The sequence below is a fragment of the Neophocaena asiaeorientalis genome, unplaced genomic scaffold, assembly GCF_003031525.2.
Source record: "Neophocaena asiaeorientalis asiaeorientalis breed wild unplaced genomic scaffold, Neophocaena_asiaeorientalis_V1.1 scaffold345, whole genome shotgun sequence".
Taxonomy (NCBI): domain Eukaryota; kingdom Metazoa; phylum Chordata; class Mammalia; order Artiodactyla; family Phocoenidae; genus Neophocaena; species Neophocaena asiaeorientalis.
The window spans coordinates 3,786,518-3,801,653 of NW_020175181.1; the positions used below are offsets into that span (position 1 = coordinate 3,786,518).

General features: G+C 42.7%; 2 protein-coding genes and 1 pseudogene across 2 annotated transcripts in view; 1 reads left to right on the forward strand and 2 right to left on the reverse strand.

Moving 5' to 3' along the window:
• LOC112412741 (protein FAM228B) overlaps positions 1–2,250 on the reverse strand; it is a 30,384-nt gene extending 28,134 nt beyond the window's left edge. The window contains exons 1-2 of the mRNA XM_024764426.1: positions 1,849–2,250; positions 1,156–1,283 (exon numbers count right to left, since the gene is read on the reverse strand). Of these exons, the coding sequence (XP_024620194.1) occupies positions 1,156–1,251 (96 nt within the window). The 5' untranslated portion in view covers positions 1,252–1,283; positions 1,849–2,250. The remainder of the gene's footprint in view (positions 1–1,155; positions 1,284–1,848) is intronic.
• Positions 2,251–3,116: 866 nt separating this feature from the next.
• Positions 3,117–7,559, forward strand: PFN4 (profilin family member 4). The gene is made up of 4 exons (XM_024764429.1): positions 3,117–3,233; positions 3,525–3,662; positions 4,471–4,576; positions 7,531–7,559. Exons 1-4 carry the CDS (start codon positions 3,117–3,119, stop codon positions 7,557–7,559), a joined length of 390 nt encoding a protein of 129 aa, XP_024620197.1.
• A 3,682-nt stretch (positions 7,560–11,241) lies between these two features.
• On the reverse strand, positions 11,242–11,826 carry LOC112412745 (chromobox protein homolog 1 pseudogene; annotated as a pseudogene).
• Between the last annotated feature and the right edge of the window lie 3,310 nt (positions 11,827–15,136).

Genomic DNA, 15,136 nt, shown 5'->3' on the forward strand with positions numbered 1-15,136 from the left:
GGATTCTTCAATATACGTGAATCAATCAATGTGATACACCATATTAACAAAGTGAAGAATAAAAACCATATGATCATCTCAATAGATGCATAAAAAGCTTTTGACAAAATTCAACACCTATTTATGATAAAAAAACTCTCCAGAAAGTGGGCACAGAGGGAAACCACCTCAACATAATAGAGGCCATATACGACAAACCCACAGCAAACATCATTCTCAATGGTGAAAAACTGAAAGCATTTCCTCTAAGATCAGATGTCACTGTTTGCAGATGACATGATACTATATATAGAGAATCCTAAAGATGCCACCAGGAAACTACTAGAGCTAATCAACACCATGTGGTAAAGTTGCAGGATACACAATTAATGCACAGAAATCTCCTGCATTCCTATACACTAATGATGAAAAATCTGAAAGAGAAATTAAGGAAACACTTCCATTTACCATTGCAACAAAAAGAATAAAACACCGAAATATAAACCTACCTAGGGAGACAAAAGACCTGTATGCAGAAAACTAGGATAATTAATAACCTGCTGTATTAAAAAATTCAAAAAAAAATTTTTTTAATAAAAATAAAATTTAAGAAAAATAAACTATAGTGATAGAAAGCAGGCAGGGAGGGGGCACTCACAAAGAAATAAAAATAAAATTTAAGAAAAATAAAATAAACTATAGTGATAGAAAGCAGGCAGGGAGGGGGCACTCACAAAGGGACAGAATGAAGAAACTTTGGAGGTACTGAGTATGTTCACTGTCTCAACCGTGGTGATGGTTTCATGTGTGAATACATAGCTAGGAATTTATCAAACTGTACATGCAGTTTCAATACATGCAGTTTATTGTATATCAAGTATACCTTAATAAAGCTGTGTAGAAAAAAAGAATCTAAAGAAACAAAACCACAACATATATAAATTTGGGTGATGCAGTTAAAGCAGTGCTTCAGGAGAAACTTCATTAACTCTGTTATACTAGAAAAGGTATATAACCCATGTTAAACTAGAAAATGGAGAGCAAAGTAAACACAAGGTTAATAGAAAGGGATAATAAAGAATAGAATAGAAAACACAGAGAATAATATATTTAGCACAGGCCACTTGTCAGTGCAACCACCCAAGTATAAACTTCAGAATGCCACTACTACCGTACCTCCATGAAGGAAAGTGGCTGGGGCTCCAGCCATTCGTTTGAGCTCTTGAGCCTGGTTAGTCTGTCAGTTATCACATCATTGTCTGAACTTTTCATTGTGTTCACAAATAACAGAGCCCCTAGAAAAACTAAAAAATCAGCTTACTTAGTAACGAGAATTCAGATTTATTCTCTTCTATTTGATTAATAATCACTATTCGTGGCCGTGAACGGACGTGGAACGGATTCTGAACTTTAGACACCCACACTTTCCCTAAGGAAAGGGGCCTTCACCCAGGATTCTGCTGGTGTCTTCCGAGCCAGCCTCCTTTAAGCAGGGGAGCTCTCTCCAGACCCACCCGCCGTCCCCTCGAATCCCAGGCTTCCCACAACGTGGCCCAATGGAGCCGGTGTGGCAATTCTCAGCCTGGCCTCTAAGAGTCGCATCTGCAGTTTTCGGAGTGGGCAGAGTTGCAGCCTTCTGGCTCCTGAAGCACAGCCAGGATGGGCTTCTCAGAGAAGGAAGGAAGGGCTTTTGAACACAATTAGCTTGTCTTCAAGCTCTGAGAGTCCCAAACCGCCACCCCCAGCCCCGTCCAGCCCGTGCCTGAGGGAGAAGCACCCACGACCCCGCCCCTTCCCTCCTACCCCGCTGGCAAGGTGCGTGTGGCCTCCGCCCAGCCTGGAGGAAAAGCTGCAGGCCGCGACAGGTACCTCAGCTCCCCTGCCTCGACTAGCAGGGCCTTCGGTTCTCTGGCACCACGACAGGGCCGGGCCCGACGGCCCACGGCGCCTGGGTCGTCGGCTGCGGCGGGAGAGTGAGCCCGTCCCACCTGAGGTCCAGTCACCTCGAGCCCGTCGCCTAGGTAGCTTAAGAACGTTTCGCGTCCAGAGATTCGGTCGAAGCACCCCGCGACCCCTCCGCCGCGGCGGACAAGGAGTCCGCGCGCCGCCGAGGTGGCCGGTGGACTCTGAATTCCGCGGGACCGCCCGGTCCAGAGACTCGGCCGCTGCGTCCCTGAGCCCCGCGCAAATGCGCTACCGCAGACCAGCCTAGCTGAGAAGAAACTAGAAAAGTCGTAGGTCCGGCGCCCAACGGCTGGTCGTGGTCTCCGGTCGGAGCCGTAGCGCTTCTCGGTGACGGGCAGCTGCCGCAGCCAATAGCTGGGCTCGTCGCCCTCTCGCCCCGCCTCCCCCCGCGTCCGTTGACCGCCGCATGCGCTTCAAGCCAGCCTTTGGTTGTGTTGGGCTCCTTCCCGAGAGCAAGGGGTCTTTTCCTGGTCAGGCCCGCCGCGATCCCCCAAACCCTCTGACCCTCCCGTGCGTCTCCGCAGCCAACCAGACTGGACATTAACACACCCTCCCTCGCCCTCAGTAACCCCGCTCCAGGGAACCCCCGTGGGCCAAATCGCTGCGAAGGGAGTGGCGGGCTAGGGGCTCCTTGGAATGACGAGTGTTTCTGGAGTTTGTCCAGATGAGGAGGGCCCAAGAAGACTTGGGAACCTGTGCGGAAAATGTCGCTTTAAGTTCCTTAAGGTGTTTTTAGTCCCCTGGGGTATTGATCAGTGTCCATAGTTGGTGCTGATGTTGGTCAGTGGGAAAGGAACGTAACGACTCATGACCAGTATATCTCATTTAGTCTTGTTTACTTCAGTAGTTCTCCATTTCGTCAGGTTTTTAATTTTTTTAGTTTTAATCCTAGGTGATTCTGATGCAAACCATTGACACAGAAAATTACGAGCTGTGATTTTCCAAACTCATAACCCTCTCTGTGAACTGATTTTCTATGATTCTGTTTTCCTCTTGAGTATTGGTGGGCACTGGATGATGGAACTCCATTTTCACCCTTCATCTTTTCAAAGTGCACATGCTGATATTAAAGCTGTCCAGGGTGTCAGGGACATTTGTATTCACAGGGCTTTTAAAATCTAGCCAGAGCAGATGGTTTCAACTGCAGTTCCCTTTTTCAGGGCTGAGGGAGCATGAGCCATTTGCAGAACTTACTGTTAGATACACTCCTGGGGACAAAGCATGTAGACAATGCAGCTCTCATCAAACTCCAGGAGCAGAGCCTATGTGTAGCATCACCTGGATTTAGTGTAAGAAAAAAACAGGTTTGGGCATAAGAGTTTAAATCTTTTTCTGTAAAGGCCATAGACAGTACATAAAAGAATGGGAGTGACTATGTTCCAATAAAACTTTATGAACACTGAAATTTGAATTTCATGTAATTTTTACATATCACAAAATATTATTATTTTGATTTTTTTTTCAACTACTTAAAAATGTAAAAACCATTCTTCATTTGCAGGCCTACAAAAACTGGTAGTGGTACAAATTTGGCCAGTCCACCATAGGTTGCCAACTTCTAGTCTATTTAACCTCTGCAGGTAATGCCCAGTGATGTCCGAACACTTGTGGATGGATTTGCCAAGAACCCTTTGAAAACCAGAAGAGAAGGATTGTATTTCAAGGAGAAGGACTACAAATGTGTCCGGGCAGATGACTATTCTCTTTATGCTAAGAGTGTGAGTGTTCAAGATTTGAAGACAACTTTGTAAAAACCTTAAGAAAAGAATTTGACTCCAATTTTCAGTGCCTCTCCTGATACTATCTTTAAAACAGACTAAGCCTGTTACTGCAATGGCAATGTTCGAGATAGCAGTCTAGTGCCAGGAAGGCACATGTAAAAGAAAGTACTAACAGAGAGCCTAGTTTTGAGAAATGTTCATTCCAGAATTTATCAACTGAACCTTGCCTGAACTGTCTCTCTCCACTGCAATTATTCCTCATACTCTACATTCTCCTTCTTTAAAAAACAAAGTGATATTACTCTTGTGCTTAAAACGTCTGTTGGTTCACTGTTGCCTATAAGGAATTAAGGGGATGACAGTCATATTTCTGTATGCCCTATATGATGGGTTAGGCACACTTCACCCACATTATAAAATAAGTAGCCTCATTTACAGATGAGGAAACTGAGGCTTAACCAGGTTAAATAACTCTTCCATAGTCATACAGCAGAAAATGGAGGTGCTGGGATTCAAGCCCAGAGCTATCTAATTCCAAAATGTATTTCCTTTCCGTGACATCTGTTGTTCTCACTGGGATAGGGGTATATTACAATCAATTCAGGAGCTTTTTTCAGAATACACATGCTGTTATTACAACAGTCTAAAACTTTTTGACAACTAAATTAGTGAAAAAGAGTGGAGAGTCCAAAAACAAACATAATGAATATGGAAGTCAGGAAATGGTGAAAAATGTGGCTGGCGCGTAACTTCTTGTCCTGTAACTAGAACCAAGAGAAGGGCATTCTGTTTTATTTTTATCCAGGAAAATACTGGTGTGGTTGTTGTGAAGACCCATTTGTATCTTCTGGTGGCAACTTACACTGAGGGCATGTATCCTAGTGTCTGTGTGGAAGCCACAGAGAAATTGGGTAAGTTTGCTCCCAATGCCTGTCTTTGTTCCCTGTGGTAGTCAAGTCTTCTGACTGCAAGTAACCCAATCAAACCAGCTAGGGTAGAAAGGAGGAATTTATTGGAAGGGTACCAGGGTTACTTATATAACCGGTGAAAGGACAGAGTGCAGCTGAGCCACAAGGAAAATGGATTCCAGGGACTGGAACACTGCTAGCACTCTACTCTAGTCTCTCCTCCTAAGAGGGTCAGCTTTGTTCCATCCCATTGCAGACTGCCTCCTTTCCTGGTGGTGTCATGGTCAAGCCTTGCATCCTATCTCTTAATTTCTTTTAGAACCCTGATCTGACAAGTCTTAGATCATATAATTTACCTTTATATCAGTCAGCTGGGGTTAGGAGGCGGGAAAGGCAGGGTTAAAAAGCAGAGATGTAGTTGCTGGGGGCCATCCTCTATAAAAGGATTTTCTACAGAAAAATAAATTACTGTGAGCCAGGCTTATTGGTGTCTGCTACATTCCCCTTCCATGTCTCTACATTTTAAAATAAAGATCTAATGTAGAACTAACTGGGAAATTATATCTATGAGAGTTGAGCTTAATAAACGATAAATTGTATCTGTGTTTAGATTTTTTAATCTAAATTTAAATTTCTTTTTTTTAGCAGTTTTAGTAGTCACTTTAAAAAAAATATTTATTTATTTGGCTGTGCCAGGTCTTAGTTGCAGCAGGCAGGCTCCTTAGTTGTGGCATGCGAACTCTTAGTTGCAGAATGCATGCGGGATGTAGTTCCCTGACCAGGGATCGAACCCAGGCCCCCTGCATTGGGAGCGCAGAGTCTTATCCACTGTGCCACCAGGGAAGTCACCTAAATTTAAATTTCTAAAAAAAAGGTTTTGTTGGAGTTGCTTGAATACTCCTTTGAGATAGTAGAATCCTCCATCTACTTCTGCTAGTGAGGAAAGCAGCCAACCTTTCATTCTTTCAACGAATTCTCAGTGACGACCTACATGTATGTGCGCGGCACTATCCTAATAAACTAGGAAATCAAAGCTGGTTAAGATAGTCTCTGCTTTCCATGCCTCTATACGATACTGCTGCCCTATCTGCCTGAAATATCTTCCCTTCTGTCCCTGCCCTTTCACATCCAGTTGGCAAATTCCTAATTATCATTGAAAACCCAAATCAGATCTTGGGCTTCTCTCTACTGTGCTATGTATTTTATGCATACCTTTATTATTACTGACATTAGAGTCCTTTGTTTACCTTGATTGTGAGCCCCTAGAAGGCAAAAATTTCGTCTTAATCCAGTCCCTAAAACAGTGTCTAATGATGAGTAGGAAATTAATGCATGTTTGATGAACAAATAAATGAATGACCTCTGCCTAGCAGAATCTGGGAGGGCTCCAGACAGCGGAATCTTTTTTTCTTTTTTGATTAATTTTTATTGGAGTATAGTTGCTTTACAATGTTGTGTTGGTTTCTACTGTACAGCAAACTGAATCATCTATATGTAGACATATATCCCCTCTTTTTTGGATTTCCTTCCCATTTAGGTCACCACAGAGCATTAAGTAGAGTTCCCTGTGCCATACAGTAGGTTCTCATTAGTTATCTATTTTATACATAGTATCAATAGTGTATATATGTCAATCCCAATCTCCCAATTCCTCCCACCCCCTCCTTCCCCTCTTCGTACCCATAGTTTGTTCTCTACATCTGTGTCTCTATTTCTGCTTTGCAAATAAGATCATCTACACCATTTTTCAGACAGCTGAATCTTAAAGGATTAATTGAGAAAGTAACTACCATCATAGAAACTACACACACAAAAAATATATATAAGTACAGACCTTCACAGTTGTCATAAATAGTTCCCTGGCATGGATTGTCATAAACCATGCTACACGGCTGGCAATGAGGTATTCTAGGAGCAAATAGGACTGAGCGTAGGCAAGACACAACTTAGGAAGAACCTAACAGGAGGGGTGATCTCCAGCATGGGAGAAACAGGCAATTACAACCACCGAGGATCTTTCCTGAGCAGGTATCAGGATTTAAGGGAGGTTCAGTTTCAGTAGGGTAGGGCAGGAGCAGGAGGACAGAACGGAGACTTGTATATCTGGGCTAATTATCGAATTAAAGCTATCCAGAAAAGGAAGCCAGGAAAATGAGCAATTAGGCTCTAAAGAGGCCAGACGCTATCCTATCAGCTGTGGCCCGGGGCTAATTCCCCAGGTATCCTGTGGAGAAGACCAGAGAAGTTGCCTGACCACTGTAATGTAGATTCTGTGGCTGGCATTGAAGAGTGCTTAGGGCCACAAGAGACTCCAAAGAATGCGTGTTATTTAGGACAGGGCTGACATCATTCCACTAAGATCTCACTACTCTGGGAAGGGATCGGCTATCCTGGAAGTGATTTAATGCTCATGAGGGATGGATGAGGCTGATATCCACTCAGGAGCCAGTTACTTATCTCTTGTCTCAATTTTTTTCTTTTTTGGCTGCGCCCACATCACTTGCGGGTTTCACAACCAGGGATTGAACCTGGGCCACCCACCGCAGTGAAAGCGCTGAGTCCTAATCACTGGACCTCCAGGGAATTCCCTCATGTCTCATTACTTCTATTTCCTTGACTTGTTTTTATTTTAATTATATTTTTCTCTTTCAAAAATTATGCATGACAATTATAGAAAATTTGGGAAATAAAGAACTATTACAATTTTTTATTATGAAAGATTCTAGGAGCATTGTGTGTGTGTGTGTATATATATACAAACATATATCTCCCCTAATAGACAATGAACTCCTTGAAGTCAGGGATTGGGTCTTAACTCTCCAGTCATCCTTGTATCTCCAAGTACTTAGCACAGTGCCTAGCACATGGTAGTTACAAACATTTATGGAATAAATGAATGAATCATATTGTGATAATGTACTGTTCATAAGTAATAACCATATTCTGTTTTCTTTCAGGAGAATATCTAAGAAGAAAAGGAAATTAAGTCATCACAGGACTATGAAAGACAGCTTTTATGATTTTAGAAGAAAACTATAGATCCTAAAGAAAAAGTAATGCCTTATATTGTGGTTGAAAAATACTAGGCAGAAGATACTGAAAAGGAAGAATGAGTTAAGGAAGCAATTTTTCTTAGTTCAAGAGATCCTCTTCTTTAATTGGAATTACTTAGTCCACTTTATTTGTTCCTTTTTTTTTTTTTTGGCGTTGGTCATTGGCATGAATGTGAGGCATTTCACAGGGCATATGATAGTTTCACAGGGCATATCTGTTGGGAGACTCCTCCATGAGTCTCTGTATTCCCACACATCTTGCTGGGTATGCCAAGAATACAAGGCCCTAACCACTCTTCATGCAGACCATTTCAGGGTTATGTTGCAGTAAGCAACCTTGAAAAATGAAGTGATGTCTCCCTTCAGAACCAAGGGCAAGCTTGCTTACTGCTTGCTCTGAAAGAGGTAGATTCCCTGAATTCAGTGTTCCTGTCCTAGAGTGCAGCTCACTGCATATGTGGCATCTATCTGGTCCACATCACCCCTGTGGGACCTGGGGAAAAGGGGAACCAATGTACAGACCACCCAACAACAGGCCACTCGTCAAGGTATCCGAGGGACACTCCGCACTCCCCACCATCTGCAGGCATCTGATTTTGTTGAGCACTGGAAAGGTCTTCCCAAAAATCAACTCAAAAAGATTTCTGACTCCACCTCCCTCACTTCCTCCTAGTCCACACAACTTAGTGGGGTCAATGAATACAGCCTTCCCCAGAAAGGGTTCATCTCCTCTTGGTCACCTCCTGGGTGATGATCAGAACGATGAGGGTAGAGAGTATATATAACCTATTTTGAAAATTCAGGATTCTACCCTGATCATTCCTGGCCATGGTGCATCTTTCTTTCTCCTAATAGCAACCCCAGGCCAGTCTGTTTGCACAGCCTCCAAGTGTCCCTAGGGAGGGAATACCACAGGCCACTGGCATTTCTTGACATTATCATGCAGTTTTCTGAATTCCAAAAGCATGCTATCTGAGGCAAAGTGTCTTTCGTTAATGTTTATAAAATTCTCCCACTTTCAGGTTTTGTATAACAGCCTTTCAAGGAGCTTACCTCCAATACAATTCCTTTTCTGAGCTTGGGTGCCAAGAACTACAGATTTGTTCTGGGTGGTCAAGCTGACCACTAGTCCGTTCATTCATTTATCTGTTCAGCTGCTTGATTCTTTGCTGAGTTAGAGGTAAAAGTACATTTAAAATTTACTTATTTAGCATTCGTTGAGTAGCCTACTGTGTGCTAGGTACTGTTGATACAAAAGTAAATAATATATACACCCCACCGCAGATAGGATTACAATTTAGTGAAGAAAATTTATAAATGAGTCACATTACCATGTGATAAATGCTGTAACAGATAGAAAAAAAGAACTGTAAAGCACAAAGCCTAAAGCAATCAACTGTGCATTCAGGAGCCTGAAAATGCATTTGAAGTGAATCTGGAAGAATAAGTAAGTACAGAAGAGAGCGAAAAGCATTCCAGGTTTAAGGAATAGCGTATGCAAGTTCCTGTTGTGTGAAAAGAATGGTGAGAGGTTCAGTGTGGCTGGAAAATAGTATGTATGAGAGAATGATAAATGAAACTGGGAAGATGGATGGGGCCAAAGGAGAAAAGGCTACTTTCTTCAGGGTAACTCAAAGGACATCAAGCAGTGCTGCGGTATAAACAGTACTTTTTGAAACTTTTATAATTTTGATTGCAAAAGTAATATACACTCATAAAAACACTTGAGAAAATAAGTTACTCATAATTTCACATTAAATGAAAACAACTGTTGATAGTTTCTGTTATTTTCTTCCAGTCTTTTTTCAGTGCACATAATATATACATTTTTTTTATAAATCTATAGTTTTATTGAGACAAAAACTGACAGTGTTGGTATGAAGTTTAACATTTAAACAAAAGTTTTCACAGAAATCTAACACATGCCTAAAAAGATTTTACAGTGGAGTTCTAGATGCAGGTCTAGACGATGTCAAGAAATGATGGATCTCATGATTCAAGACAGTGTTTTGGGTTTTAGTTAATTCTTAGGATTAAAAAAATTTGTTTTGTTTTAAAGTGAACCACTGCCCCAGTATGAAAATTTAATCTCCTGAGACCAGGGCTTCAGAAATCATTCAACTCTTGAAGTGACTCAGTGAACTTGTGCTGTCAGTGACTGAACCCTGCCACCAATGGTTTCAAAGTTCAAAAAACAGAGGCTCCAAGAGTTTTCCACCCTAAGAGCACCGGCCCTTGTCTTTGCCTACTCTCCCATCTCCTATACCACCCTCTGCCCTTCCCCAAATACTTCAGCCAGTGGCTTGGAGAGAGAAGCTGATATTTATAACTTCAAAATTGGAAAAGAAAGGGTCTTCTTGTCGATTTCAAGAATTAGCACCTCTAAGACAGAATGATCTGCCTGTGTATACACTCCAGTAAGACATTTCTCCTCAACCAGTTTCCATCCCCCAAAATGGCAGCTTTGGTAACTTCTTAACTGGGAAGTTAAGAAGTTACCAAAGCTTAATGCTTTTTGGGAACAGCATTAAGCTCAGGCAGGGAACACCTTGGCTTCTAAGTTTCAGGCATTCACAGCTTTTAAACAGTCTCTCACAGACCTCATTTAGGTTGCCAATGACATTTTTTGAAAGGATGAAATATTCTGGACACAGAACCAAATCATCATTAGTTGTTCTTTCCTTTGTTTCACCATTTGCCCCCAACAGGCCCCAAATTTTAACAAAAATGACTCTAACCCATCCCCCTTCTTTCCCACCCCATCCCTCCCACCCCAAATAATACACCAGAAATAGCCAAAAACTACATACATGCTACGCTGTAAAAATGCAGAGTTAACACTATTGGGAAGAAGGTTGTGGGTTGTGGAGATGCTCTTTGAAGATCTACAGTATCTTTTGCTCTCCCACATCCCATTCTGCAAGTTTTGTCCTTCATAGAAGGCCCTTTGCTTTTCTCAGCAAAGTTCAGAATGGGTTGTCTTGAAACACTGACCCTCCTTCCCCTCCACTGGGATGGGTGTGCAAACTATACAGCATGTAGCAGCTTTAAAGCACTTGAGCTGCTGTAGGGCACAGACACTATACTGGCTCTTCAAAGGACATCTTCTCAAGCCCCCTCTACGGTGTCAAGACAAGTAGAACTCCTCCTTTCCCCACTTGAAACCCACAGTCAGATGTGACGGGCTGGTACTCAGGAGAGTTAATTCTTGTCATCTTTTTTGTCATCATCCTCCGAGGGGTAGGAACGCCACGTCAGCCTTTCATCATAGGAGGATATGACAACCTGTGGGCACTTGACATTGGCTTCCATGGCAGGGACCAGGTGAGCCCCATCAGAGTTTTTCCATTTCATCAGGAACATGAGTTCTCCACTGGAGTCTGTAGCTCCAATAATCCGCTCCGATCCAAACCCCCGGCAAAGCCTCGTGGCTCTTCTGGCTCTTCTTTCTTCTTCTTTGCTTCGCTCGCCTCCCCCTTATCTTCCGAATCAGAATCAGCTTTGCGCTTGCCTCCCTCTGATTTATGTCTCGTGTGCTGTTTTCTGTGACTGCAGGAACTCGGCAATGAAGTCGGGGCGATCCAGGTTTTCTAGACGGGCTGGTACTCAGGAGAGTTAATTCTTGTCATCTTTTTTGTCATCATCCTCCGAGGGGTAGGAATGCCACGTCAGCCTTTCCTCATAGGAGGATATGACAACCTGTGGGCACTTGACATTGGCTTCCATGGCAGGGACCAGGTGAGCCCCATCAGAGTTTTTCCATTTCATCAGGAACATGAGTTCTCCACTGGAGTCTGTAGCTCCAATAATCCGCTCCGATCCAAACCCCCGGCAAAGCCTCGTGGCTTTTCTGACTCTTCTTTCTTCTTCTTTGCTTCGCTCGCCTCCCCCTTATCTTCCGAATCAGAATCAGCTTTGCGCTTGCCTCCCTCTGATTTATGTCTCGTGTGCTGTTTTCTGTGACTGCAGGAACTCGGCAATGAAGTCGGGGCGATCCAGGTTTTCTTCTGGCTCCCAAGTGTCGTCCTCATCTGAGAACCCCTTCCACTTTAGGAGGTACCCCACTTTGCCCTTTACCACTCGACGGTCTAGAACTTTTTCCACCACATATTCTTATTCCTCTTCTTCTAGCACCTCCTCCACTTTCTTCTTGTTTTATTTTTTCCCCATAGTGCCCACCAGCTTTCTGGTATAAAGGGTGACGCTGCTCAGAGCAGTGCCCACGAGCCCGAGAGGAATCGGTGCCGTGCTACTGGCGTGTCTTGTCGGGTCGGGCAGGGGAGTGGTGACCATAATATATACATTATAACCTAACCTAAATCATGAACACAGATGGTTGACAACCCACCCTGTTCATATAGCATAATGTTATAAAATCTTGTATTTCATTTAAAATTGCTTAGAAAATTTTAATTGCTTAGAAAATATTTTAATCATTGCATATCACATGGTATTCCTCTTTGTTAGATATTTATGTTATATCCACTTTTTCACTTTGTAAATAACGCTGCCGTTTACAACTTTTACATAATTCTTTGTGTCTCTGATTATTTCCTTAGGTCTGGAAGTGGAGTTTCAGGGTCAGAGTATGAGCAACTTTACAGCTCTCTGTAGTTTTGTTGTTGTTGTTTGTTTTGTTAACAGAGAAGTTTTACACCATGGTTAATAAGAGGCAGAGTTTTTTGTGGGGGTAGGTGGGCGGGGAGGGAGTTATATGTAATTCAGCTGTTAACTCATCAGTTTCCTATGCTTGTGGGATTGGGCCTGAGGCAATCTTACCAAGTGCCTCAGTAAATGAGAAAGAGAGGAAATGCAGTCAATTGAACTGGCTGAGTCAGAGACCAGAGAGGCAGGTTACTATTTGAATCCAGACAGTGCTAAATCATGGTGACATTGGACAGTTGCTCCTGTATGATATAGAGATACTCATGAGGTTTGCAGGACAAGCCAGGAAACATTTGGGGACTTCTAGATACAACTCCAAAGGAGTCCAGGCATGCCAAGGCCCAGAGCTAAACAGAAGGCTGGGCTATCAATGCTTCAGGCTAAAGTCACACTATATTATCAAAACAGAGTGGACTAGAGCAGAGATATGCAAAGAATAGCACTCAGACCCACAAGACTAGAACATCTGAACATGCTGATGTGTGTAGAAGGGAGATGTAACCATAAAAAGTGGAAGCTGGTCAGCCAGGGAAGCCTAGAAAAGGAGTCATGGGAGCAAAGGCTGGCTGGGCCATTCCAGGTGGGAGGATCTTTGAGCAAACAATTCAAGTTGTCTGGTATTTTCTAGCAGCAACTTTCTGACAGCAACTGGGTGTCCTAGAATTCAATCCCATTTTGAACTAACTACCTGGGGTTAGTGCAGACCCTACAGGTTAAGGGGCTCAGCCCTGTAAGACTGCCTTCACCTCAGAAGCCAGCCACAACTCCCAGGTCCTCAGGTTACCCACACTTGTGACTTGGCTACAAATTTGGGGGTTCCCTTGACCACCCGCCCTTCAGGTTTGATAATTTCCTAGAATGACTTAAAGAACTTAAGTGCCATACTTATGATTACAGTTTTATTAAAAAGGATACAACTCAGGAGCAGTCAAATGTAAGAAATACTTAGGGCATGGTACCGGAGGTGGGAATGGGCTCAGAGCTTCCATGCTCTGGTGCACCACTCTCTCAGTACATCATTGTGTTCACCAACTAGGTAGCTCTCCAAACCTCATTGTTCCAGGGTTTTTATATGGTGGTTTCATTAGTGGGCATGAATAATTAAGTCAGTGGCCACCTGATTGAACTTAGTCTCCAGCCCCTCTCCCCTCCCCAGAGATCAGGGGTTGAGGCTGAAAATTTCAACCCTCTAATCTAATTGACTAGTGACTAGCCCCCATTCTAAAGATATCCAGCCCCTCATTAGCATGAATAACAAAAGACACTCCTATCATTCACAAAATTCCAAGAGTTTCAGGAACTCTGTGCCAGGAACCAGGGACAAAGGCTAAATATATTTTATTATATCACTTCTGATCTTAATGGCAAGGTTGTACCAGGTATAGAGGTGGATATATCTTGCTGTCTTAGCCAGATTAAGTATTTAACATTCAATTCATCTCAATCATCCCACCTTGTCCAGAATCTTCACTCACCAATTGGCTTTCCATGTAGATCTACCTATAGATTTTGGGGTCAGACCTCTTGCCAATGATTTCTCCTTTTAAATTAGCACATTGACATCTGAATGTTATAACTTAGTTATGTGGACTGTACACCTCTCTCCACATGCTGACAAGCTGGGGTTTTGAGCCTACAAGGCAGAAGGTCTGACCCTGGATCAACAGTGATCTCTAAAGTACTGAAGGCCATCATGAAGCCTCTTGGCTACTTACCAGCATTTCCCGGATGCACACACACTGCACTGTTGGGTGCCTAGTGGGAGCCCTTTTCATAAACCTCATCAAGGCAAATGCCTCATTGTCTGGAACCCTCCTATGTAAGGCGGTCCAGTTGCTTCCTACAGTTCTCACTACAAAGTTCCAGTTGGGCTTAGCTACTCAGGGAGACCCACAAAAGGGATCCTTTGATGGTAGCTACACAGTACCTGTGGAAGTGCCCAGGGAGCAGGTGATCTTCTGAAACAGCGGTCTCTGAATCAGGGAAATGTGTCCTGGTAGTTCACAAAGACTTTAAATGGCACATACAGGCATGAATGGACTTAAGGGGTTCATTTTTCCCAGATCTTTAACTTCCATATGTACTTTCCTAAAATTTATCTGTTGTGATTGAGCAGTAATGCCAGTTCTTCTGCATCTCCCATCTCCAACAGCCTTTCTCCCAGTATACAAAAGAAAGGCCTACTCTCATCCAGTCCCAATCTTACTGTGATGCTTGGCTTGGAGGGTAAAAACTGCAGGGTGCCAAAGGAAAGGAAAATTCTCAATGTTTTTAAATTTAATGACCTCTTCCGTCCTCCAGTGTCAAAAATACATCATATGTGAAGAAGAGTCCCAAGAGAATATTGCAAAAAGAGCATCACTGAGAAATAGTGAAAATCTTTGTATCATAAGTCATCTAGGAGAGAAAGACTCCCTGTCTTTATGTTTCTTAAAATTCAGAAGCAAGACAGTTATCATAAGGACATGAATTAATATGATTACTTGAGGAACTTCCCTGGTGGTCCAGTGGTTAAGACTTCGCCTTCTAATGTGGGGGGGTGCAGGTTCAATCCCTGGTTGAGGAGCTAAGATCCCACACGCCTTGTGGCCAAAAAACCAAAAAAAGATTACTTGAAAAATGAGAAATTTTTCTGATAGAAAGTAATTTGACTTGGCTGATTAGTTTAAAACAATGATGGCTGGCTTTGCCAATAAGAATGTCACAGCTGTTTTTCATAAATGGGTTAAGTCTACAACTCCAAAATATTAATAAAAAGGTATTTAGTTTTTTAATTAATTTTTACTGGAGTATAGTGATTTACAATGTTGTGTTAGTTTCTGCTGTACAGCAAAGTGAATCAGTT

Bases quoted from the DNA above. Each gene is read 5' to 3' on its own strand.
- PFN4 (XM_024764429.1), top strand. From the start codon at position 3,117: ATGAGCCATTTGCAGAACTTACTGTTAGATACACTCCTGGGGACAAAG. The intron at 3,234-3,524 runs GTAAGAAAAAAA...TAACCTCTGCAG, and splicing joins TAGCATCACCTGGATTTAGT to GTAATGCCCAGTGATGTCCG. The intron at 4,577-7,530 runs GTAAGTTTGCTC...GTTTTCTTTCAG, and splicing joins GGAAGCCACAGAGAAATTGG to GAGAATATCTAAGAAGAAAA.